At 43.6% G+C, this 26,519-nt stretch overlaps 2 protein-coding genes across 8 annotated transcripts in view; one reads left to right on the forward strand and one right to left on the reverse strand.

Moving 5' to 3' along the window:
• Window positions 1-3,310, reverse strand: part of TCTN3 (tectonic family member 3) — a 47,292-nt gene extending 43,982 nt beyond the window's left edge. For both annotated transcript variants that reach the window (XM_065922965.1, XM_065922964.1), the window contains exon 1: window positions 3,006-3,310. The gene's annotated coding sequence lies outside the window, so the exon portion shown is untranslated. The remainder of the gene's footprint in view (window positions 1-3,005) is intronic.
• ENTPD1 (ectonucleoside triphosphate diphosphohydrolase 1) overlaps window positions 3,261-26,519 on the forward strand; it is a 100,416-nt gene continuing 77,157 nt past the window's right edge. For 2 of the 6 annotated variants that reach the window (XM_065922969.1, XM_065922972.1), the window contains exons 1-2: window positions 3,345-3,425; window positions 3,504-3,864. In XM_065922969.1, coding sequence (XP_065779041.1) covers window positions 3,849-3,864 — 16 coding nt within the window. In that variant the 5' untranslated portion in view covers window positions 3,345-3,425; window positions 3,504-3,848. Of the gene's footprint in view, window positions 3,438-3,477; window positions 3,865-4,217; window positions 4,238-4,310; window positions 4,406-26,519 lie in introns of those variants that run through there. The other 4 variants (XM_065922973.1, XM_065922971.1, XM_065922974.1 and 1 more) reach the window with 4 other exon arrangements.

The raw sequence follows: 26,519 nt of genomic DNA on the forward strand, positions 1-26,519 counted from the left end.
ACTTCAACAATTATCACTTCATCTGTAATCTTGTTTTATTTATACCTAATCTACTACTCCTTTTTGAAGCTAGTCTCAGACTTATGTAGATATTTCAGCATGTATTTCCAAAAGATATGTACTTTTGAAAAATTATAACCACAATATTATATGTATATTTAAAAATAACAGCTCTTTAATATTATATAATATCCAATGTTCAAATTTCTTCAGTTGTCCTGAGGTTTCTTTTAAATTGATTTAAATCAGGATTTCCAGGCCCAGTTTCTGCATTTTCTTGGTATATCTTTTAAATTTCTTTTAGTCTATAGGTGCCCCATCCTCTTTTTTCTTCCCTGCAACTTCCTTGTTAAAGAAATTGATTTATTTTATAGTGTTTCCTCCAGATCAAGTTTTACTGATTGCATTCCTATGGTGACTTTTAACTTGGTTTTCAGTGCCCCCAGGCCTCCTGTGAGCTGGTAGTTAGATCTAGAAGCTTCAATATTGGCAAGATTGCTTCAGAAGTTGTGCTATATACCTCCATTAGAAGGTTGTCAATGAATTTTTGTACCTATCTTTGTGATATAAGCAATCATTGGTGATTATGCTTAGGTTCATTCCTTTCTTTTTTTTTTTTTTTGCAGGGAGGGTGTTTGCACAATGGTTATACTCAAATTTTTTTCTTTAATTATCTGGAATATTTGAGGGAGAAACTTCTCCTCATCAACTATTTGGCCCTTCTATTGGTGCAGTTTATGCAGCAAAGGCAGATTGAGTGTTGCTATTTTCCTTTTTTATTTACCTTTTTTTTGGAATGATGAATTGGTTCCAAAGGTGAACAATGATTTCCTTATAGTACCATCATGAATATGTGAGTGTCAGCATATCTACTGTGTTTCAATACATTTCAGTCATTATTTATTATTGCCACTCAAATTTTTTATTACTTTGGCCAGTAGGAGCCACTTGAAGTTGTCTCCTGAGTCCTTTTGGAATGACCTTAGCAGTTTTAGATAGTATCCTTTATTTCTGGTATGATAAAATGTTTCAATCTCATCTTACACACTTCCTGCCTCAGACTTGGAATTTGCCATCTTTCCAAAGAGCCTAGGTTCATTTTCGTGGATAACACTAGAGATCACTATCTTATGCTAGGGTAGAAGATAATAATTTATTAAAGACTTAGGAATGAGCTCTGTGGATATTTGGGAGAATAGCACTGTAGGCAGAAAGAACAGCAACTGCAAAGACTCTGAGGCTAGAGCAGAGGCAACATGAAGAGAACAGTGGAGAGTCAGGGAGGTGATGGGGAGCAAGCTAGGTAGGAACTGGTTTATGCTTGGAGTGAGATGGGAGCCACTGGAAGGTTTTGAGCAGAAGAGTGATATGCTTGGTTTGGTTTTAACTGAATCACTGTGAGTACTGGGTACGGAATGACTGAGCAGGATTTAGAGCAGAGTCTGGGAGACCAGTGGGAAGGCTATTGTAATAAACCAGATGCAAGATGATGTGACTTGGCCCAGTGTGGAAGCATTGGGGGTAATGAGAAGAGGTCATGTTCTGGAGGGGGCTGTCCTTGACATGTTCAGATGCTTGTCTATTTCTCCCACATAACCTCTCACTCACAGTGAATCTTGATCATTTTTTTCTCCTTCTAGCTTTGACAGTCTTTTTTCCATCCTATAGTTCACAGGATATTTTGTAGACATGTTCTTTTTGAAACTTTTCTCTGAAACAGTGATGCCCAGACAGTCATAAACCCATTATAAAATTGTTGATTTTTACAGATATATCATCACATCAATTAAAAACAATTTTACCACAATAGGACAAATACCAAACTAATATTTCTTATTAGAAATCTTGGTATCTGGAAAAGGCAATCATTGGATTCTCATATAGTATAACTAGTTTTTATTATAAATGGCAAATGCTCTAATTCTGAAACCTTTAGTAAGGTAAAGAAAGAGTCTTGTGCAGACTCAGATTTATTAAAGCATTAAACTATTTTTGGGGGGGTGGGCGGGCACTGTGCCATATGGCATTAGGATCTTAGTTCCTTGACCAGGAATCAAACCCGTGCCCCCTGCAATGGAAGCATGGAGGCCTAACCACTGGACCACCAGGAAAGTCCAGCATGAAAAATTATTGAGCACATAGTATCTGCTGAGCATTGTGCAAATAACAGAAACGCCTAAACTGAAAAAAAAAAAAAAGCCCCTGCCTTTATTAAAGTATGATTAAAAGTATAGTGGAAAATATATTTTGTATAGAGTAAAAAACAGCCTTTAATGGTCACAAATTTAATAGCTTATGGAATATATTTGGAAGTAAAATGATAGCTCAGCTGGTAAAGAATCCACCTGCAACGCAGGAGACTCTGGTTCGATTCCTGGGTCGGGAAGATCCCCTGGAGAAGGGATAAGCTATCCACTCCAGTATTCTTGGGCTTCCCTGGTGGCTCAGATGGTAAAGAATCCGCCTACAATGCGGGAGGCCTGGGTTCAATCCCTGGGTTGGGAAGAGTCCCTGGAGAATAGACAGCTACTCACTCCAGTATTCTGGCCTGGAGAATTCCATGGACTGTACAGTCCGTGAGGTTGCAAAGAGTCAGACAGAATGAGCAACTTTTCACTTTCACTTTCAAAATGTCTTATGGAATAACTGATTTTAGACACAAATTCTCATGCGGAAGAAACAATGTAGAAAAAGCATAAACTACGAATCGGTGAAATCAGATTTATGTTCTGCTTGGCTGCTATTTATTAACTCAACCGTTCATCAAGAATCTGCTGAGCACCTGCACTGTGGGAGAAGCTGTGTCAGGTGCTGGAGAGCATGGTAGCAAGTAAGAGAGACCAGCTCCCTGCTCTCAAAGTGAACAGGAACTTGTAGCTTAACATCTCCACATCTCTATCCTCTGGTAGACTACATGTCAGATCTCTTTCAAACCTAAAATGCTAAAGTTTGTGACAACCTCGTGGAGGGAGAAGGTGCCCAAACAGGCAGTCTTGGGAACTTACCTTCCTTTGGGTTGTCGCTTATCCTGATTCCAAAATAACTTCATAGACACAGTTTTGTTTTTGTTTTGTTTTGTTTTAATGCTTTGGTCAGTTTTTCGTCTGTATTCGGGTCATCTTGGCAAAGCCTGGGTGTGGCAATTCCTGCCTATAAGACTTCAGAGGTAGGAGGTGAAGGTTTGGAAAAGGTAGCCAGCTTGCATCCGCACAGCTAGACAGCTGTTCTCAGCGAGCAGCCTTCTCTGCTGTCCCACCCTGCCTTCCGACCAATACCACGGTTTCTCCCGCGCCGCGTCCTTTGCTTGGGTGACCCGTTGCTCTTCTGGCGTAATGAGCTCCAAAAAGGGATTGCTCATCAGGGAACCAGAAGTGATCGGATTAATGGGACCAGAAGAACTGTTCTTGAGTCCCATCGTTTTTCCAGTGGGTATCAAGGTAACAAGTTTCTTGTTAGCTTGCTTCAAGATTGCAAAAAGTAAATCGCTTTTTATTTGCTTGCAGCCAAGATACATTTTTCAAGGGGGGAAATGGATTTCTGTATCAAAGAGAGAGGGAAAATCTGAAGAGATCTGAAAACACATTGCCTCAAGATACAAAAAGTTACAGCCCGGGCAAGTTTCAGGGGAATGAGCTGCTGAACTCCTCGGCAAGTATCCTTTCAGTCAATGAAAAAGACATAGGGTTTGAGGTTCCTTCCGAAACGGGGCAGGCTAATTTAGCCCCTCCCACGAGCCCGAGGGTCTGTTATATCTCTGTTCCTTGAGTACCTCTTTCACTGAGACCGACAACAGCAAGCAGAGGCTGAAAAATAAAGAGCAAAGAGGAAGAAAACAAAAGCTGCCAAATATGGAAGATAGAAGGGGTAAGAACAAAATTGATTTGATCTGAATCCTTAAGACCAGGAAAAAAATAAAAATAAAAAAGGAAAAAAGGAATTCAAAAGCCCAGACCAAAAGCAAGTACTTGAAAGAGCAAGAGGCAAAAAGCCCTATATACACTTTCCCACCCTCTCTTTCCGAGAGGAGGCAGAGAGAAAAAACTTTGGGGAATATTTTACAAAGCCAGGCTCCAGGGTTACAGTCAAGGGTGACTCTTGAGCAAGTTGGAGCGGCTCATGAATATTCATGAGCAATTGGTATTCAGATCTGGTTTTTTAGAGGCAAAAGACTTCTTCCGTCCCCTCACAGTTTAGGAGGCAGCTGGCTCTTTTGCAGTCCAGAGTCGTCTTGCTTCGGGTCAGTACCTCACCGCGTTTGCTGGAAGATGCTGGGCTGCGCGCGTAGATTTGCTTTGTTCTCGAATTTCCTGTGTGCTTTCCTGTTGTGAAATTAGCAAAGGCTTCTCTGCCTGGAATTAGACAGAGAAGTTAATGTGGCAAGAGGCTGTCTCAACAGGACCCCAGAGTATGTCTTGCAAAAGGCTAAACGTTTCTTGGGAGGTGTGGGGGAGTGTGCATGACTATGGGGCGTGAGGGGAGGGAAGGGCTGTAGTCTCCAAGAACAGTTTTATCTTAAAAAAGTGAGGCTTATCTGACTGACTGACTGTAGATTCTGCCTAAAAACTACAAGAGCAGCCTGGTTTGCACAGATGGTGTGCGGTCTCTGTCTTTTACCTCTTTTGGGCATTTTCTGCCAGGACAGAGAACACGGAGAAGCCAGCTGCTTGCCAGCCCATGGGAGCCAGGAAGAATGTCTGCAGCAGTGTGCTTGTGTAGGATTGCAAACCTTCATCACCTCCGGTTTCTAAGATCCCCACGTGTTTTTATCACATAGAACGTGGAGGAATGGGATGAGTAGCCAATAGAGTTCTTAACAATGATAAAAATGATAGCTGTTAACATTTTCGGCTTTCCTCTGTGCTGGGAGCCGTCCTAAGCGACTCCCTGCGACTTATAAGGTGAGTGCTATCATCATCCCCATTTCCCAGATGATGGAGTTGAGGTAGTGAGAGAGTAGCTTGCCTTGGCATCACACAGTAAGTGGTGAATTTGGATGCAGGTGATGGACACAGAGTCCAAGGGGCTATTTCCCCATTCTGTTGTTCCAATTCAAAGTCTCCTGCTACTGCCCTGACACTGTCGATTAGGGTTTGCAAATCTTTGAAGCTATTGGGGAAATGATATTGATGAAATCTCAAGTCTGGGAAGCAATCTGCATTTGCTATCAAGTTTACATGCATTTTCCCCCATTTGGTGCCTATGGCCAGTCTCTATGGTAGAATCCAGGCATTTTTATTATTGCCTTTTATGAAAGGGCAATTACTGCCTTTTATGACTGAAGCCAGGAAGGGTTAGATGACAGGAGTCACACAGCTAGTTTTCAAAAGTCCACAGCAGACTGTCTCCTGCCTCTGGTTTCCCTTTTAACCTGCAGATGGAGCTGAGTCATCTTGGAACTTCTGTCCCCACCCCCAGACACTTTTAGTTCCTCAAGGGACTTGGGGAGCGTCCTTCCTCCTTCTAGACTGTTGCAAGACACTTGTCTCTGCCTATAAGGCTGGTTTAGCTCTCTGCTTCCCGTTTAGCCTGGAACCAAGCTGCTCTGATTTGAATCCAGCTCCACCATTTACTTTAAGCCTCAGTCTCCTCATCTTTAAAATGGAGAGAATAATGTTATCTACCTTACAGGGTGCTGTGAGGACTAAATGAGGGTTCTCATGCAGGGTTCTCAGAACAGGGCCAGATGTATATAGTATGTGCTCAATAAATATTAGCTGTTGTGATCACTCCTTGGTTTGTCTTGGTTGTTAGTCCCTCCTCGAAGCCTCCTCCAACCCTTTGAGCCTATATTAGCCGTCTGTTGGATGTTTCTACTACCTCCGTACTCACACCTAAGGTGGCACTTGTTGTACTTGTCCATATTCCTGCTTTCTGCATCACTTCCCAACCTTCCCCGACTGTAATTTCTTTATTCACCTTTGGATCTGCAGTGTCAGGCACAGTGTTTAGCACATAATGGGTGCTCAATAAATAGTAAGCAAAGTGACATTATTTTCGTTGATATTCATCCAAGTGTCAGTAGGCTGGTTTTCAAGGGGACCTCTGAGTTTGCAGTAGAGTCCTGCTGGTACAAACAGCTCTTTTGTGCAATATGTAAAGATACCCCTCTAAGTGAATACATTGAGAATCAAAATGCATCTCTTCTAGGTGGGTGATCCTCAGAGCTGATGTGACCCTATGTGTCCCTAGGGTGCCCAGTTTAGCCAGTTCAGCTCTAGCTGAACTTCAGTCCCCAACTCCCCTTCCAGCCCAGGACCAAACTGGAGATTTAAGATGCCTCATAGCACTACCTCATGTCGCTGAACAGAACATCTGGTTGCAGAAATAGTGTTCTTCCAGCCCCATTTACAGCAGCCAAAGTCTGAGACTATGTGCTCTGGAAATGGAAGACAAACAAGTATCACAGAGGTTGGTCCTGGATAAAATCATAAAGTACATTAAACTTGTTTCCAGCACCCTCCCTTTCCTCTTCCTGGCATACCTTCAAACCCATTTGACAAATATTATTGTATCTTCCATTTGTAAGTCCCTGTGGCAGATGTGGGGTGTAAACAATTTGCTCACAGTCTAGCGAGGAAGGCAGACATACATACAACCAACTCTAATTGAAGCCAGACTCTGTGAAGTGCTAATAATCATAGCTAACATTGGTAATTTGTTATGTGCCAGACACTGTCATTTTTATATGCATTGTCTCATGTAATCTTCACAAAAACCTCCTATGATACAGGTTTCTCCATTTGACAGCTGTGGAGGGAAGTTACCTGGCCAAGGTCACCCAGCTAGCAATATTCATAGACAAAGGAGAATTTAGATCCTTATAGTCTAGCGGCAAAGCCTAGATTCCTAATAGATTAAGTTCTCCTACTTCCCTCAGAGCCATACTAAAAGTTTCAGGAAAATCTCCTGAGGACCAGAATAGGGAGTAGTGATTTTGGGGAAAACTTCTCAAAGGATGGGACATTTCAGTGGGACCTAGAAAGATGAGTAGAGTCTGGAGCCCACAGTAAACATCTTCCAAGTTCCTCAGTGCTTAAAGATCAGTTCTCTCTCTTACCTAAACTATAGGCTAGATTTAAGAGTAAAAAGCTCTTTTCCATGTTTTCTAAGTTTCAAGTAGGGAACCTATTTACCTGTTCATCCTGGAGACTTGAAGGCAGAAATCCAGAGTTTGTCTTGCAAGATCATTTGGCCCATTTGGTAAACAGTTTTTACAAATGGCAGTGACTGGTCTTGCTTGTACTTGGCCAAACCACATTTTAAGTGTATTTTCTCCCTTGTGTGGTCCTTTGCTTGCTTCTGACTACATAACCAGTGGTGTGCCCAAGAGAAATAATGTTTAATCCCACCTGCCTGTGCAGAGAGAAGGTGAGGACTGGGGCACATCCCCTGGTCTGTTCCCTGTGAACTCCATTCCCTGAAAAAATTTGGAGGGAGACCAAAATCGAGGGCAGCCCTTGCAGTGAAGAAACATCAAACTTCTGGATGGTTTGATGAAAGTGCAGTTTGGCTGAGGTACTAGCTTTGTCTTGGTGAGTGTGTGTGCGCTCTGAGGCAGTGTTTCTTATACGTCAATGTGCAGTGCATGTGCATCACTGTGGACCTTGCTAAAGTGCAGTTTCTGGTCCAGCAACTCTAGAGTGTTGACCTGAGATTCTGCATGTCTGACAAGCTCCCAGGTGGCTGTAATGCTGCCCCTACTTAGGCCACACTTCAACTACTGTGTCATAGGGCCATTGCATGTCTTAGTCTCAGAACTTATTTTGGTACCAAATAACCAAGCTCTCCCTCCCCAGACCCCCATCCACTGAAGCTACCACTTTGAGTTACTGATCAGCTATGTCATTGCGGGATGATAGGAAACCTAATTCTTTCATTCATCTGTTCTTTCAGTAAATGTATATCCCAGAATTTTGCCACACAAGAAACAAAATCTGAATCTTAATCACATACAATCTGTTATTACACAAAAAGGCCCTGTGTTGGATTTCTTGAATATCTCCCACCTTTTCTCTGTGTCTCCAAGATTCCTTAAGCCGCTTTCATTCTCAGCCTCCAACCTGGGAAGTACTGGCTACCTGAGTACTTTGCTGGGTGTCTGGAGTGCCAGAGAGCTGGGACTAGCAAGGATTCAGAACTCTGAGACCGGGAGCAGCATGGCAGGGACACTGTCTGCACTGCAGAAGACAGGTGAGAAGGATCCCAGACACAAAGGAGGAAAGTGAGTGCAGGGAGGATAGATGGAATTTCTTTAGGTTTGGAAAATTGAAGGAATGTTAAGGAAAAGAGAAGTTGTTGGAGTAGAGAAGGTAGGAAACAGTTTGCCTAACATACTTCCATCCCACAGTTTTTGTGCTGGAATTTCAAAATGAATTTAGAGACCCAGGAACAATGGCAGTACACGCCCTACATAAAGAGGCATTTCTTTCTAATCCACAGAAAGGATGTGGACAATTCCTTTATATCCATGAGGATGTAAGGAATATGGCACATACTTGCTAAAAAACAAACACATGAAATATGAATTAGAGGAGAAAAGAAAAACAATCACTCGTGACAGTATTTTGTTGTATTTCCTTGCAGTTCCTTTTTCTAGCCTGGGTTCTCTCTCTTTTAGCACTTACTAGACAAGGACTTTGCAAAATTAAGAGATGGCACTGTGATTGTGAGGTTGTATATACAATTTTAAAGCCAGATTTCTAGTGCAATAATAAAGGACAGGTATTTTCTGCCTCATAAGCATAGTCTTTGTTAGCATAATTTTGATGGTCACATAGTTTACCAGTGTCCCTGTTATTGAACATTTAGTCTGTTGCCATTCCAGTAAACATCTTTGTGTGTGAAGTTTTTCCATGTGTGGGGTTCCATGCTGAGGATAGATTCCCAGAAGCAGAATGATTGGATTAAAATTTGTAAAAATTTTTTAAAGTTCTTGATTACTGTCAGCAAGTTGCTTTACCAAAGTGGGACCCTTCGTGCTTCCACAGCAGCTCTTGTTTTGCTACATCCCTGAGAGGTTAGGTTGTTTTTTTTTTAATAGTCTTACCCACTTTTATGTTGTTTTAGTTTGTATTTGTTTAATTGCCAGTGAATTTGACATTTTACACATGGTGTTCTCCTTTTGTATGCTCTCTCATTGCCTGTTTCTTACTCATTTTATTTTATGTTCAAAAATAATTTATGTGAGCTCTTGATATAATAAATATATTCAAGTTTTTATGCTATATTTGCAACAGTTTTTCTGAAATCTTAGTGTTTTTATACAGAGATTTACAACCATGAATAGATCCAATGCATTTCTAATCTGTGGTGTTATATTTCCAAAAAAGTTTGTATTGCATTTATTGTCCCTTAACCCAGAATAATTTTTCTAAAGTACCAAGTAATTGTCATTTTTATTTAAATCATTACTTTTAATTAATTTTTCATTTTATTTCACAAGGATTAGAAAATATGGCTTTAATATTTCTGAGGTTTCTTTGAACCAAAGCATGCAGAGAATATTTACAAATTTGTGAAAGCTTGTGAATAAGGTATATTCTGTTTTTAAGATACGAAATTGGATATTTGTAAATCTATCCAGTCATTTCAATTGTATGGTAATCCCTACTCAACCATAATTTTCTATGTGAAATTATGGTGTATGTGCCTTAACTTTTATATGCTTTCATTGTTACTTACACATTTTCATTCCAGGAGAAAGAATAACCTGGGAATCAGTTTTTATTATGGCTTATTAGAAAAGGATGGGGAGTGGGGATGGAGACTTAGGACTATAAAAAGAAGTAAAGTAGATGCAGAGAAGGAATAGTTCAATAAAGTTTTGAGAAAGATGAAAGAAGAGGAGATAAAGTTCTCAGCATCTTAGGCAGCAGAACTTTATATGGCTACATAATTTTAGGAAGTATTGAAGCGTGGTGTGAATGAAAACTGTCAGATCTTTCCCTTCCAAATAATAATTGCAGGCCCTAGGTGGCTCGAGCCAAGAGGTGGATCTGGTTGGCAATATTTAGGAGGTGAGGGTCAGAATCTCTGAACTATAAAATTGAAACAGGATTGCTCAAGTGAATAAAAACTCAGACACACATGCACAAAAGACATCTGAAGCAATGTGTCATCAGCAAAATAATTTTTTAGGCATGGCACTGAAAAGGCAGGATACGGAGGACTTTAAAAGCTTCCAGTGAACAAGGATTGGTAAATAGAAAGTAATAGTGCGGTGGGCTTCCCTGGTAGCTCAGCTGATAAAGGATCTGCCTGCAATGTAGGAGACCCAGGTTCGATTCCTGGGTCAGGAAGATTCTCTGGAGATGGGATGGTACCCACTCCATTATTCTTGGGCTTCCCTGGTGGCTCAGATGGTAAAGAATCTGCCTGCAAGGCGGAAGGCTTGGGTCTGATCCCTGGGTTAGGAAGATCCCCTGGAGAAGGGAAAGGCTACCCACTCCAGTATTCTTGCCTAGAGAATCCCCATGGACTGAGGTGCCTGGTGGGCTGCAGTCCACGGGGTCACAAAGAGTCGAACACGACTAAGCACAGTGTACAGTACTTGTATTTTCTAATGTAAACTGTGTCAAATGTTCTTGGTACCATCTTTTGCTTAATGTCTTCTTTTTTATTTATTGCTTTTGTGTGTGTGTGTGTACTTGCAAATAATCATAAGGGCTTTTTCATAGATTTATTTGCTTTTTCTTCTTTCTTGGTTGATATAGTAATGGTGGTAGGCTGCAAAGATTGCAGCGCTGAATCCCTGGAATTTATGAATGTTTCTTTATATGGAAAAAAAGTCTTTGCAAATGTCATTAAATTAAGGAATTTAAACTGGGGAGATTATCCTAGATAATCACAGATTGTCTAATAAGAGAGAGGACGAGAGAGACCTGACAGGGAAGAAGGCAGTGTAATCACTGTAGCAACATGTTGTGCTACTGGCTTTGGATGGGGAGAGAGGTCCATGGCCAAGGAATGGGGAATGCACAGAATCCCATCAAGCAGATGGAAAAGGAAAGGTAGCCCTGCCCACACTTTATTTTAGTCCTGTGAAACTGATTTCAGACTTGGCAACTTCAGAATTATAAGAGTAAAAGTGTGTTGTTTTAAGCCATTGAGTTTATGGTAATTTATTATGGTAGCCGTTAGGAAACTAATACAGTTAAGTATTTAATACATGGATGTGGTGATGGCTTAGTTCATTAAACCACAGGTTTATAGAGTGTATTAAGTCACATGATGTTCCAGTCCAACAGCCACATGCTGTTCCTGTCAACTCGCAGTTCTCAAACAACTATTTAAAGTTGGTTCTGTCCCTCTGTTACAAAATGAGAAACCAAGGAATAAGTAGTTAATTGACCTTCCAAAAGTCTCTCAATTGGTTAGTGCTGAGGTGGAGATTCGAACCCGTAGTTGTTGATCTTATTATTTTGAAATATGGTTCACATACCATGTAATTAACACATTTAAAGCCTATGATTCATTGTTTTTAAACACATTTACAAAATTGTACAGACATCACTATGATCAATTTTAGAACATTTTATCACCACAAAAGGAAACCCTGTACCCATTAGCGTGAATTTAATTAACGTCCATGTAGTTCTTTTCTCACTTTCTTTATTTTTGAGTTTTTAATTTTAGTTTGTTTCATAATGATCTGGTACCTATGAAAGTAATTTTTTAGAAAGGGCATCAGTGTGGTAAGAGAGTGACAACCTGTCTAAATATAGATACCTTATCCCCTTCAAGTAATTGGAGGTATTCCTCTATTGTTTTGAGAAGTTTGATTCTGTAAAGAAGTTTGAGGACACTGTTTTCCAGCCTGAATGTTTTTCTATTCTCTATTCCTGACATAATTTTCACAGTAAGACAACCAAGTATAGACTTTTTTTTAATAGATTTTGCTTAGAAAATAGTAAACCCTCTTAATTTCCAAATTCAGGACTTCTTTAGGGTAAGAAAGATTTCTCTGGTCATAACTTGAATCAGTGCTCATATTTTGTTCATTTGCTTTTCTTCTTCAGTGATTTATTATTTTGATTTCTTATCTCTGAACTTACTCCATCTTTCTTCTCTTTCTTTCTTTCCTTTATTTTTCTTTATATTTTGACAATATTTTCCTAAGATTATTCTCTATATCTCTGATTCAGTTTTCCTTAATTATCTCTAGTATGAACTTCCATTCAGCTGCAATATTTTAGATTTCTATGAAATCTATCTCAGTGTGTTCTCTTCTCAGAGCAACATCTTCTTATAGCCAACCAAAAAATAAATAAATATTTTCCTCTCTTTCCTGCATCATATCTATTTTGGAAGCAGGCTTTCCCTCTATCATTTTTTCTACCTTATTGCAAAGTTTATTTAATCTAAGGCCTTATCCTTGAAAGAAAAGAGATATTTTCTGTATGTGTGCACAGATGAATGTGTTTGTTGTCAACTACAAATTGGCCCTTGCCATCTACCTCTGTAGCCACGCATTCTGGGAAACAAACTCACTCAGAAGGATAATGCAGATAGTGGAGTGCAGTTTATTACACCAGCAGGCCCAAGGCAGAGTCTCCTCTTAGCCAAGGACCCCGACCAGTTTTTCTGAAAACTTTATATACCCTAAGTGTACGTGCCCAAACCCACCCAAATTCCCTGAAACTAGTCTGAACAAAGGAAAAGAAAGATACAATCAAAGTTAACCCGTGATTCATGTGCCTTAAGCCTAGGCAGTTAACAGTGGACAATTATCAATAGGCCTGTGGTCATACCCCAGTAAGCATAATAGAATTTATGCTTCTATTCAGTTACACAGATAATTAGGGTATTCTTTTAGGCAACAGAGAGTCTAGGTACGAGGCCTGGGGCTCTTCCATCCAGGGGGCCTGGTTTTCCAGTTGGTATGTTATCTCCATAGATACTGGGCATCTAGCTCAAAGTCCACAGTCCGGCCCAAGATGGCGTCCTGCTTTCAAGATGGAGCCTGTTCTGTCTGTTTCCTCCTTCATTGCCTCCTCTTGATGCTCTTATCTCATAGTATGAGCATCATTCACAGGGATATATTGCACCCTGACTCTCCAACCTCCAATCTGGGAGAATGACATCACCTTTTGGGTTACAAAACTTCATAATACATTGTAAAATAAAGGGTCCACAAAGCAGAGCCATCAAGGCAACTATAACAATGGTAAATATAGTTTTCCACCAATCACCCTTCACAGAAGATAAGACTGAAGTCCATAAAGGAAGATTATCATCAGACATAACTTTTATCTGACCTTTCTTGTCATCTAAGGTGGCTGATATATAGCCAGATAAATCAGGAATATATACACAACATTCAACTTTAATTATGGGTTTCTCTGGTGGCTCAGACGGTAAAGCGTCTGCCTGCAATGCGGGAGACCTGGGTTCAATCCCTGGGTCGGGAAGATCCCCTGGAGAAGGAAGTGGCAACCCACTCCAGTACTCTTGCGTGGAAAATCCCATGTGCGGAGGAGCCTGGTAGGCTACAGTCCGTGGGGTCACAAAGAGTCGGACACAACTGAGCGACTTCACTTTCACTTTCAACTTTAATTATAGCACAGGTCCCTCTTTGTACTGAAACTATGGTTAGTCTCAAGATGATACCAGCAAGTCCTTGTAGCAGCAGTTGATTGTAGAGCTTCATCTTCTTTTCTTCTTTAAGATGATCTTGGTTTCCCGGGGATCGGCGGGGTCCTTTTGTGTAGTCCACTCGGCGTCCTCCAGGTCTGCATGCTATGCTCTCTTCACCCTCATGTCGTGGTCCCAGGGAGTGACACCTGCAACTTTAACTGAGGCAAATTTTCTGACACCTGTTTTATTATGGGAGGGGGCCTCCCTTCCAGGTGTTCAAAGGGCAGTGTGCCTTTTAGCTGAATCGCTGGAGGTTTCTCTCTGTGCCGAGAGGCAGCATTGATCTGTGAGCAAGCAGTGCAGTTCTGAGATTTTGTCCTGCATTGGGAAGAGAGGCAGGGAGTCAAGAAGTATTTTCAAATTAGCTCTTCTAGTTTATCATGGCCTAGATGGGTCGCTTGGTGTGTTTGACTTACCAGTGTGGGTGCCAGCTCCTCCAGTACCAATAATTTGCCACTTGGCGATTCCCACCATCCCTTTTCAGTCTTGGTGGCCTCTTCTGCTTTGGCTAGTTGGTTTTGGGCTTCAGTGTATTTTGGAGAGTCTAGCTTTAGCTCAGATAGCTCCACCAATATGAGAGCTTTAATAGGGGCTTCACTTAATAGGGTCACCCCCAAGCCCTCGGCCACTTGTTTAGCAGTCTTATCTGCTAGTCTGGTCCCTGAGCCCAAGGGGTATCTTCTTTTTGATGTCCTCAGCAGTGTATGACTGCAACCCTTTCTGGTTCCTAGGCAGCATCTAATGGGGGCTTAATTTCTTCCTTATTTTTAATATCTTTTTCACTAGCTGTCAAAGGCCTCTCTCCTTATACAGAGCCCTGTAGTGTGGCAAAAGCATACCTGGAGTCTGTGTAAATGTTTGTCTTCTTACCTTTTGACAGCTGGAGGGCCTGGATTAGAGCATATAGTTCGACCCGTTGAGCGGACCAGTGTGATGGCAGAGAGCTAGCCTCAATGATGGCTTCTTCCATGACTACTGCTTATCCCGACAGTCATTGTCCTTGTTTCACCAGGCTGTTGCCATTGGTGTACAGGACCAAATCTGGGTCCGGGATTGGCTGGTCCCTCAAGTCAGATCTGCTGGCATATTTCCTTGCAATCATGTGAGGGCCCACCTTCTCCCACAAGAAAGAGAGTGGCCAGATTCAGGGCCTAACAAGGCTCAGTAGTAACATGGGGGTTCTCACACAGCAGTCCCTAGTATTGAGTAATCCAGGATGTTGACAGCCATTTATGGGGGTCCCCTCACAGGAGAGTGTTGACCTCATGTGGGACTTTTACAAACAAATCTTGGCCCAAAGTCAGCTTGGCTGCCTCCTGGACCAGTAAGGCAACTGCAGCAACTGCCCGTAAGCATCCCAGCCACCCATCCCATCCCAGTGGCAACACTGTCCAGTTGATTAGGGATAAATCACTGGTCTGTCCCATGTCCCCATAATCTGGGACAACACTCCCATAGCCTCCTTGTCCTTTTCATTCACATAAAGAGTAAATGACTTAGCAAGGTCTGGCAGACCCAAGGCGGGTGCTGACGTAATTGTACCAGGTTTGAGTTCTATTACCAGTGGGACTTGTTTTGCAAGCCTGCGGTGGGTGGGAGTGGGGTTGTCTTCTGCCCAGACCTCAGGGAATTGTTGAGTTAACTCTCTCTGTTTCTCTCTCTGTTCTTGACTGTTTAGCCCGTCCGATTTCCCTTCCGGGAGACAGTGCAACCTCCATTCATCTTGAGGGCTTACCGAGAGGAAGAGTAAATAGGTGGTTGAGCCCACTCGAACAGTGGGTCTTTCGTGGGGGAAAAGGTCACTTGTGCCCCCAATTTAGATAGCAAGTCTCTTCCTAACAAAGGTATTGGGCATTCAGGGATGTATAAAAATTCACGAGTCACTTGGTGTCCCCCCATCTGACATTTTCAGGGTAGGCTAGAGGCACAAAGGCTGCATTTATCACCATCTGAGACCTGAGCAGCCTCTGGCTGGGTCTATTGGTGTATAAAGTCTATAGGCCTTGCACAGGCTTTCGCAGAACTCAGAGGGTGATTCGCTTTCCCTTTGAATCACTTCGGAGGGTTTTGTGATACTCACAGCTTTCCGGGCCCCTCTCTTGAGACCTTGTACAGTAGCCGCCAGATCTCTCTCCAGGAGGCCCCGCCCTTCCTCTGTGTTACAGCCCCAGTTGGGCTCCTCATCGGGGGCGGCTAGTTCTGCCCACGCTGCGGGTTTGCAGTCCCCTCGGGTGCCATTTCTGTGAACCATTTTCTGGCCTCAGTTAGGATCCTGTGTCCTTCCTCCGTGCTGAAAAGGGAGACTAGTAGTTGGATTATGTCATTCTATGTAGGGCGGTGGGTTTGAAAAATAGTCTCCATTAGCCTAATCATGGCTTGTGGCTCCCCCGTGTACAGTGGAGCGTGTCCCTGCCAGTTTAATATATCCGTAGAGGAAAATGGGTGGTAATAATAGACTGCAGGGGGCTGATGGTAGTGCCCCATGGGTCCTGACCTGGAGGCTGCTGTAGCTCTCTGAGGGGCATCTGTAGTGGGGTTGTTTCCCCCTGTTCCTTGGTGGAGTGCAGCCTCTGTCTCATTGCTGTGTTTTCTCCCCCCTTCTCATCAGTACTCACCAGGAGAGGTGGATACAATCTAGGAGGTCCAGCTGAGGTGGAATTCTGGGGGCGTTGACCAGAGGTCTCCATTGCTGAGATTGGAACCTGCTGAAACAGCGGCTCTACGAGCTCCGGGAGAGCTGGTGGAAGAGCAGTGGCTGCTGCCGGAAATTCACCCAGCCCTGGATTGGGCATTAAGGCAGCCTCTGGTCCTGGTGGAGCACTGGGAGGCAGGCGTGTCATTATCCAGTATGGGGCGGGGGGGGTTAGGTCTGCTGCTGCTGCTGCTAAGTCGCTTCAGTTGTGTCTGACTCTGTGCGACCCCATAGATGGCAGCCCAGTCATCCCCGTCCAAATCCTGTAGAATTTCCTTTCTTATCATCAGTCAGTTTTTGTGCCATTAATATTCTTCCCTTTCCCTTCTGGATACAGAACCTTGTCCAAGTAGGAGGGTCTTGAGCTAGCCCTAGCCATGAGTCAATATATGGACATTGATCCAGGTGTCCTGGCTCTCCTGTGACTACTGTATAGACTGCTTCCACTATTTTTAAGTTCACGGTGTTCTCTGGTGGCCATTCTACTCCCACAGGGGGCCATTCGGCCTCACAGAGTATGTGGAGGTGGTTAGGTTTCATCTTCACCCCATAGTCTTCTCCAAATCCCTTCTTTAAATTTTAAATCATGCACTCCAATACAGTTGGCTTAGATTCACTTTCCCCCATCTTGCTTACCTTCTCAGACCTTCTGCTTTTCCTTTTCGTTCTGCCTATGAAGTTCTCAGTACCCTATGTACTTCTGATATTTCCTCTCAATGACACTTAAATTGCCATTCTGCCTCCTTCCTAATTGGGGTGAGAAGAGCCTTACCTGCCAAATCCCAGAGGGAGAAGGGGGATCGGCATGTCTTCACCTGCTGGTCAGCATAGCCAAACCAGAACAGCACGTGGTCCAAGACTGTTTCTCCCTTAACTTTTAAAGTCCATTCTGCCTTGGTGGGCTTGATCAGGTGCGGATGAAAATACAGATGGGTTAAGTATCCCATGTCCCAGGCCATCTCCGGAAAAGCCAATTTGTACTCACTTATGTATCCTCCTCCTTCTAGCCTGACTATTCCGAGGGGGTCAAGAATTTCATAGCAGACGGGACACCTCCTTGGGGAGGACAGATTATGAGCACTCAAAAACCAAGTTTCTTCTCCTAAAAATCCCCTGGCAATTGCTTGGTAATAATTTTCCCCAAGATGGTGTGAGCACCACCTCCTAAATGACCTTCACAAATTTCCTTCCTAAGCCCTAACAAGCTTTTCAACCTGTATACCAAGCAATCGTTGCCACCTCCCTATTCCAGGCTCCTGTGGGTCTGTGTCCCCTTCTAATCCCTCCCAGGGGAGTGATCAGGCCCCCTCTTCCACCCTACCGGGTGGGTTCCTCCTCACCTGAGCATTCAGTTCCCCTGCTGCTGTCCACTACCTGCTAACGTGAAAGGTCCGGTCATTGAGAAGCAGAATCCTTCCAGAAGGGTGAGGCGCCTTCCCCCTCTAGAAGGTCCGAGCCGCAAGGCCTCGGAGTAGTCCCAAATGGGACTTGTCTCCTCAAAGTGAAGAGTTTCCCGGCCAATGCACTAAATGTTGTAGCTATGCGTTCTGGGAAACAAACTCACTCAGAAGGACAATGCAGATAGTGGAGTGCAGTTTATTACACCAGCAGGCCCAAGGCAGAGTCTCCTCTTAGCCAAGGACCCCGACCAGTTTTTCTGAAAAACTTATATACCCTAGGTGTATGTGCCCAAACCCACCCCCACCCCAAATTCCCTGAAACTAGTCTGAACAAAGGAAAAGAAAGATACAATCAAAGTTAACCCGTGATTCATGTGCCTTAAGCCTAGGTAGTTAACAGTGGACAATTATCAATAGGCCTGTGGTCATACCCCAGTAAGCATAATAGAATTTATGCTTCTATTCAGTTACACAGATAATTAGGGTATTCTTTTAGGCAACAGAGAGTCTAGGTACGAGGCCTGGGGCTCTTCCATCCAGGGGGCCTGGTTTTCCAATTGGTATGTTATCTCCATAGATACTGGGCATCTAGCTCAAAGTCCACAGTCCGGGTGGAGTCCTGCTTTCAAGATGGAGCCTGTTCTGTCTGTTTCCTCCTTCACCTCTACAAGCATAAGAACCATGTGCTGCTGCAGCTGCTGGCTTTTAACATCCCCTGAAGGGAGTTCAGAGTGGAGAGCAGAAATGAGGCACTCTGCTCTGGAAAAACTGGCAGAACAGGTCTTCAGATAGATACTTCAGAAGCTGATTTTATGAGCCCAATTCTTTTATCTCCTCATCTAGAAAAGCACTAAATTTCTTCTCAGGGACTTCTGCTTCTTTTGATTAGCAGAAACCTTCTACAAAAATATGTGCTTAATTGCATGTACTCCCCCTTCACCAAAATCACATATATACTGACATTCCACCCAACTTTTTGAAGCAGTTTCTCAAGGCTGTCTGAAATGCTATTTCTGCATCTATATTCCTCATTTGGCTCCAAATAAAACTTAATTTGCAACTCCCACGTTGTGCATTTTTCTTAAATCAACAGTGTCTTTCATCTTATTCTAAAAGGAGTTTAAGGGAGCATTAGGGGAGATTCATCCTAGTTCAGTGTTAGAGATGAGGAGTGAGTGATCTCCCCTTGACTCTCTTAGATCCTTCTGGATCCTGGAATAATATAGTCACCAAATTCTAGGTATTCTGTGAGTGGGAAGATATCTCAGTCCTCTACCCATAAAAATCTCACTAGAATCCAGGAAAGAACAGTTCTGTTGCCATAGAGTCGTATTTCAGAGGATAGTGAGACTAGTGCTGTCAGGATTCTGTCAATATTTTTGTCCAGAGGCATAAAGGCATTCAGGAAGGACCCTTCTCTGGGCCCATTTTCTTGCTTTTCCCCTTTTCTACTGAGAGCAAACCTCCATTAAACTGCAGAGTGAGCTCCTGTCCTACTGCTTAGTATCTTGGCCAAGTAATGCCTTTTTTGGAGAACAATTCTAAGTCTCTGTATACTCCTGGGTAGACCTAAGGTTACCAGTTCACAGAGGCAAAACCCCCACACACAAACAAGCAAAACAAAGCAAGACAAAACAACAAACCCGGGGGCTTCCCAAAGAGTTCCCTCTCCCCTCCCATCACGTCCTGCTTCTCTTCTCCCATAGTGCGCTTTAAAAAAAATTATTTATTTAATTTTGGTTGCACTGAGTCTTCATCGCTGCACAAGGGCTCTCTCTAGTTGCACAAGCGGGTCTCTCATTGAGACCAGGTCTGTGGTGCATGGACTTCAGTATTTGTGGCTCACAGGCTCTAGAGCATGGGCTCAGTAGTTGGCATACATGGGCTTAGTTGTCCGGCAGCATGTGGATTTTTCCCAGACCAGAGATCGAACTTCTGTCCCTTGCATTGCAAGACAGATTTTTAACCACTGGGCCACCAGGGAAGCACCCGTAGTGTGCTTTGGTTGGCTCCAAGTTAATGAGCATCGTGAGGGCCATCTGAGACTCTGCTTATTCGCCCTGGTCATGCTGTCTTGTCTCAGAAGAGGTGATGCTTGCCATTAATGTCATTTCTTAATACTAATGCACTGACATTTTTTGAGGGAAAAAAATAATTTCTTTTGGGATACAGATACAGATTTTCATAAGAATGTGAGAACATATATCAAAGTATTTTAAGTTCTGCTATCTTCATACTTTGTGGTCATAAGACTTGGCTTTGTGAGATACTCTGGCAGGAATAAACCAAGAAGTTGGTGAGCAATGGGAAGAGACTAGTATTGGGCTCTAGTCCATTAGGTGAGAGATGATGGGGACCTGCCCTAAGGCATTGATGGTGGGTAGGGGAGGGAAGTGGGCTTCTCTGGTAGCTCAGCAGTAAAGAATCCATCTGCAGTGCAGAAGCTGCAGGAGATTTGGGTTCGATCCCTCAGTTGGGAAGATCCCCTGGTGGAGGGCTTGGCAACCCACCCCAGTATTCTTGCCTGTAGAGTCCCATGGACAGAGGATTTGGGCAGGTTACAATCCATGGGGTTGCAGAGTCAGACATGACTGAAGCAATTTAGCACGCATGCACACAGGGGAGGGGGATGGATGGGAGGGGCTGGATTTAAGCAATATTTATGAGGTCGAGTCTGAGGTAGAGGGTGGGTGGTTTTTTGGGAGAGAAGGAGATGGAGATGTTAAGATTTATTCTCAAGTTTAGCTGTATGGGTTAATACATATTTATGGATAAGACTAGGAATGGGGGAGGGAGAGTGGATTTGGCAGGGGGGGAGAGAGATAATAAGTTCATCCTGGCACATGCTACATATGAGACGTTTATAAGACATCAAGGCAGAGCTATTTTGTTGGTTGATGGAAATTTGAGTCTAAAGCTTGGAGAGGTCTGAGCAAAATCAAGAGATAATGGGAGCTGGAGTGGAGCATGGAGTCAGTGGTTGAAAATATGAGCATTTAAAGTATGAGTCACTCTGGAAACTATAGGGAATGAAAACAGAGAGGCTGAAGAATGGAACCCAAGGAAACACCAACAATAAAGGGGTGGAAAGAGAAAGGACTTAAGAAGAGAGATTCAGAAAGAAAGCCTAGAAAGGTAAAAGAAAGCCAAGGAGAGTCTGAATCCGGTAGCCAAGGAAGAGCGTGTCTTGAGACCACAGCTTCTAGAAGTGCCAAAACTTCCAATTAGCCAAGAAGGAGAATGAGAGGAAGTATCGTATTTTCTCTTTTTCTAGCACACTTCCCGCCTCTACTCGTGCCCCATAGTGTAATGTCTTGGAGAGTTAGGAGGCACTCTATAGTATTTCTACACACAGACCCTTAATCCCTCCAGCAAAACCCTGCAAACACTAATGGTACATTTTACAGTGGAAGAGATGTGGTCAGGTTTGAGAATTTGGAGCTTATGAATATTCTTGGTGGAAACTGACTTAGTCGAATATTAAGAGGTTAAACAGCAGATATTAAGAAAGTAGGAACATTGAGCTTATTACATGACTCAAGAAGTGAGGTGGTGGAGGGAAAGAGAGCTGACTTGGGGGAGTTAGGTCAAAGGAAGAATGTTGCAGACTAGAGTGGACTTGATTATGTTTAAAGGATAAGAGCCAACAACGGGGGATTCCTAGCAGTCCAGTGGTTTAGGACTCTGTGCTTTCACTGCTGAGCCAACCAAAGGAAGATGGACTCATTCGTTCAACAAGTATTTACTGAGCAAAGAATATATATCAAGCACTGTTCTAGGCACTGAGGATATAGTGGATAGCAAAACAAAATCCTTAACGTCACAGGGTTTATGTTCTGGGTGGAGGTGTGGGGGCATACAGATAATAAGCAAAGGAAAAAAGTAAGATGTATATTAGTGATGATAAGTAATCTAATTAAAGCAGGCAAGAGGATTGAGAAGTCTAGGGAGGTTATAATTTTAGCAGAGAATTTTAGATAAGGATCTCTTTGAGTAGGTCCTGATTTGGGACTTTTTGTGTTTCCTGGACCTGGAGGTTTGTTTCCTTTCCCAGGTTAGAGAAGTTTTTAGAGAAATAGCTTAGAGAAGCTATTATATCTTCAGATACGTTCTCTGCCTGTTTCCCTCTCTCTTCTTCTGGGACCCCTATAATGCAAATGTGAGAATGCAATACAGTCTTAGAGGTCTCTTATTTAAACTTTCCTCATTTTTTTTCAATCTTTTTTTGTTCAGCTTCAGTGATTTCCTCCATGCTTTTCATTAGCTGATCCATTCCTCTATATCATTTAGTCTATTGTTGATGGCTTCTAGTGTATTTTTTAAATATTTATTTGGCTGCCTTGGGTCTTAGTTGTGGCATGTGGGATCTCTGTTATATCAATGGACTCTTTAGTTGTGATGTGCAGGTTTACTTGCTCTGCCGCATGTGGGATCTTTAGTTTGATGACTAGGTGTCAAACTCACATCCTCTGCATTGCAAAGCAAATTCTTAACCACTGGACCATTAGGACAATCCCTCCTTCTTCTGTATTTTTCATTTCAGCTACTGTACTCTTCAGCTCTGTTTCTTATTTGTGTTTTCTCTTTGTTAAAACCTTCTAACTCCTCACTCTGTTCATCCATTCTTCTCCTGAGTTCTTTGACCTTTGCAATAATTACCTTGACTGCTTTACTGAATGAATTGCCCATCTCCAACTTCACTTAGTTTTTCTTCTGGAATTTTATCTTCTTTCTTCCCTTGGAACATGTTCCTCTGTCACCTATTTTGCCTAACTTGCTGTTTTTATTTCTGTGTAGCTGGTAGGTTGGTTATATTTCCTGACCTTAGAGAAGTGGCCTTTTGTAGGAGACGTCCTATGAGTCCCAGCAGTGCACTCCTCTCTGGTCACTAGATCTATATGCTCTAGGTGTGCCCCCAGGTTAGCTCTGCCTGTCTTTTGTTTGTGGCAGGCTGACTGCTGTGGATGGTCTGGTAGGTATGGCTGGCTCCCAGTCTGGTTGGTTACCAGGTCCTGCTTTGTCTGGAGGCTGCTAGCTCCAGGTTGGGGGGGCTGGGTCACGAAGCAGCTGATTGCAGAACCCCAGGAGTCTCCAGGGTAGTGCTGGCTCAGTGGTGGGCAGAGTCAGGTTCTGGAATAGGGTTTGTGGGGTCAGGGTTCCCTGATCTAGTGTTGGCCTGCTGGCAGGTGGAGCTTGTTCCTGACATGGCTGACTGTGTGTTCTGGGGTGTCCTAAAGCAGGTGCTGGCCTGCTGGTGAGTGGGGCCAGAAACTGGGGCAGCTAGTTGGATAGCCAAGGTATCTCAGAGCCATTGTTGATCTGTTGGTGGGGGAGTGGTCAGGGCCTAAGGGTTCTCGGGGCTAGTATTGACCTGATAGTGGGTGGAGTTAGAGCCCACTCAGTTAGGGTCCTGAGGGGGTCCAGAAGCTACAGGTGTCAGCCTGTAGGTGGGTGGGACTGGATCTCAGGGTGTCTTAGGGCTGGTGCTGGCCCACTGGTAGATAGGACCAGGTCCCAGAATCTCTGACTGCAGAACCCAGGGGTCTGAGAGCAGGTGTTGGAATGCTTATAGGTGGGGCCAGTTCTTGACACAACTGGCTGCAGGATCTAGGATGTACTGAAGTTTGTGTTGGCCTGTTGATAAGTAAGGCCCCATCCCACTATGGCTGGCTGAGGGGCTCAACTTTCCCCAGAGCTGGTGTTGATCTATCGGTGGGCAGATCTGGGGCCCATATTTGTATCTCCAGTACCATCTTCTCCTCTGAACTCCAGACTTATATATTCATCTGCTTATTTAAAAAATCTCCACATCAACTAGGCACTTCTTTTCTTTTTACCCTACCATGCGGCATGCAGGATCTTAGTTCCTTGACCAAGGATTGAACTTGTGCCCTCTGCAGTAAAAGTGCAGAGTCTTAACCACTACACCATGGGGAAGTCTCCAAATAGGGTTTCTTAGCAAAGGTATCTCAAACTTAAAACATGCAAAACTGAGATCCTAAGCTTCCCACTCAAACTTGTTTCTCCTACTGTCTTTCCATTTCCTCTCAAGGCCACTCCATCCTAGTTTTTGGAAGGCCCCAAACCTTGGAATCAAATTTACTTCTCTGTTTGCTTTCCATCCATATCCAGTCAGGAAATACTGTTGGCTCTCCCTTCAAAATCCAATCACTTCTTGGAAGAGTTCTCAAGATGATGGAGTAGGATGCTCATATCCTCCCAAAGGCACACAAAAATTGGAAGTATTTACAGAGCAACTATTGATGAGAAAGGCCAGAACCCTCCAGAAAAGATCTTCAACAACAAAGATATAAGGAAGGAACTACAGCTAGATGGTTTGGAAGGGCAGAAACACAGTATTGTTAAGACCCATGCCTCTAGGTTGGTGACCCCTAGGTGGGTGACCCCCAAATGAAAGAATAACCACAGTTACAGAGGTTTTCCCCCAAAAGTGAGGGATCTGAGCCCCATGTGGGACACCCCAGCTGCAGGTCCTGTCCTGGAAAAGTGAGCCCCCAGAGTAATTGGCTTTGAAAACCAGCAAGGCTTACTTTGGAGAGACCCAGAGAGCTTGTGGCTCAGACAATAAAGAATCCGCCTGCAATGCAGGAGACCTGGGTTTGATCTCTGGGTTGGGAAGATTCCCCTAGAGAAGGGAATACTCCAGTATTCTTGCCTGGGAAATCCCATGGACAGAGGGGCCTGGAGGGCCACAGTCTATGAGATCGCAAAGAATCGGACATGACAGCGACTAACACTTTCTCTACCTTATTAGTCTTAGGACCTAGCCCCAGCCCTGCTTCATTCATGCCTGTAAGCATGAATACTGGAATGCCTTGGGCCAAGCGACTAGACAAGCAGGGACACAGCCCCACCCACAGCAGGCAGGCTGCCTTAAAATCCCCTGAGTCCAGAGCCATCCCCGACATAGCACCAGAGGTCCCAGGACCTAGCCTCACACACTAGTGTGTAGGCACCAGCCCCAGGAAAACCACAGCTCTGCATCTGCCATGGAAGGACCCAGCCCACCACAAACAGGTAGTCACCATCCCCAGGTGTGTTAGGTGGTGTTGAAACTCAGTGAGACTGGATTTAAAAGCAGTTAGACTGGATGAGACCATCATGGGAGTGCAGATAGAAAAGCGTTCCAAGGACGGAGTCTTGAAACGCTACAGATTTAATGACTGGCAACAAGAAGAGAAATCATCCAAGAAGATAGAGAAAATGTGTATATGTGTGTGTTTGTGTTGTGGTGGGGTTGGAGGGGATAAACTAGGAGGGTATGTTATCCTGAGAGCCAAGTAAAGAAAGTGTGTTAAGAGGAGAAAGGGACTTTCCTGGTGGTTCCGTGGTTGGTAATCTGCCTGCCAGTGCAGGGGACACGGTTCGATCCCTGGTCTAGGAAGATTCCATGTACCACAGAGCAACTAAGCCCATGCACCCCAACTATGGAGCCTGTGCTCTGGAGCCGGCAAGCGGCAGCCACTGAGTTGCCACAACTACTGAAGCCTGCGCACCCTAGGGCCTGTGCTCTGCAACAGCAGAAGCCTGCGAACTGCGACTAGAGGGTACCCCTGCTCACCACAACTAGAGAAAGCCAACAAAGACCCAGCACAGCCAAAAATAAAATAAAATAAATAAATAATTTTTTTTTGTTAAGGAAGAGGAGGAAGTGGTTGGCTGGATCTAATGCTGCTCATGGGTCAAATAAAGTGAAACTGAGAAGTGACCATTGCATTTAGCACAGTGGAGGTCCATGGTGATCTCCATAAGAGCCCGTTTGGTGGAGTGCTGGGAGCCAAATTCTCACTGGACTTCATCCTGTTGCTTCTCCTCTCCCCTTCCTCTTCCCTGAACTAAAGAGGAATCAGTGATATCTGGAGAACGTGGTTGACTGTGAGAGGGGCATGGTTCGTTAAAGAAAATTCAGAGTCCTGGTACCAGAAGAAGGGGAAATGGTTTCTTGGCAGACAATACAGCAAATGTTCACTTTAGCTAGAAATAGCCTGTTTCTGTCCTGGGTATCCTATTTACATCTTCTACCATGAGCTCTCTGTAAAGCTTTTGGGGAAAGGAAACTTTTATAGGAAGATTTATAACTTAGTGCTGATAAACCATCCATAGGGCAGTGATTTTCTTTGAAAGGCAGAGGCCCTACAGGACCAAGAAGTGTGTACTCTTTTACAAATGTGTCTTTCTCAGTAACCTCACTCCAGGATTCAGACTATGAAGACAGCCCAAACACCAGGCTCCCAGTCACTGTTGCACTTTCCAGAACTGCCTTATGGTTTCATATGGTATATCTGTTTGCAAAATCCAATGATTTGGAGAATTATGCACCCTAAGACAAAATAAGGGCAGGATAGGAGTGGAGAAAGCGTCGGTTGCTCAGTCCTGTCTGACTCTTTGCAACTCCATGGACTGCAGCCCACCAGACACCCCTATCCATGGGATTTCCCGGTGGAGTGCCATTCTCTTCTCCAGGAGATCTTCTTGACCTCGGGATTGAACCCGGGTCTCCTGAAGGAAATCACAGTTCAATTGTGGTCTAGATATTTCTGCATTTGGCATTTTAAGAAGACTCAATGAATGTTCATGCTGGAAGGCCACTTGGGTATTCTCAGATCTCTTCATTAAAATATAATTAATTGTATTTTTGTCTTTAAAATTACACGAATGATACAAGTGTTTTTACAGAAAATTTGGGATATATAAAGAACAAATAAGAAAACAAAAATCCTCTGTAAACTCCCTGTCCATACATCTTTGTCATTTAGCTTCCCTTTTATTCT

The sequence above is a fragment of the Muntiacus reevesi genome, chromosome 2, assembly GCF_963930625.1.
Source record: "Muntiacus reevesi chromosome 2, mMunRee1.1, whole genome shotgun sequence".
In the NCBI taxonomy this organism is placed as follows: domain Eukaryota; kingdom Metazoa; phylum Chordata; class Mammalia; order Artiodactyla; family Cervidae; genus Muntiacus; species Muntiacus reevesi.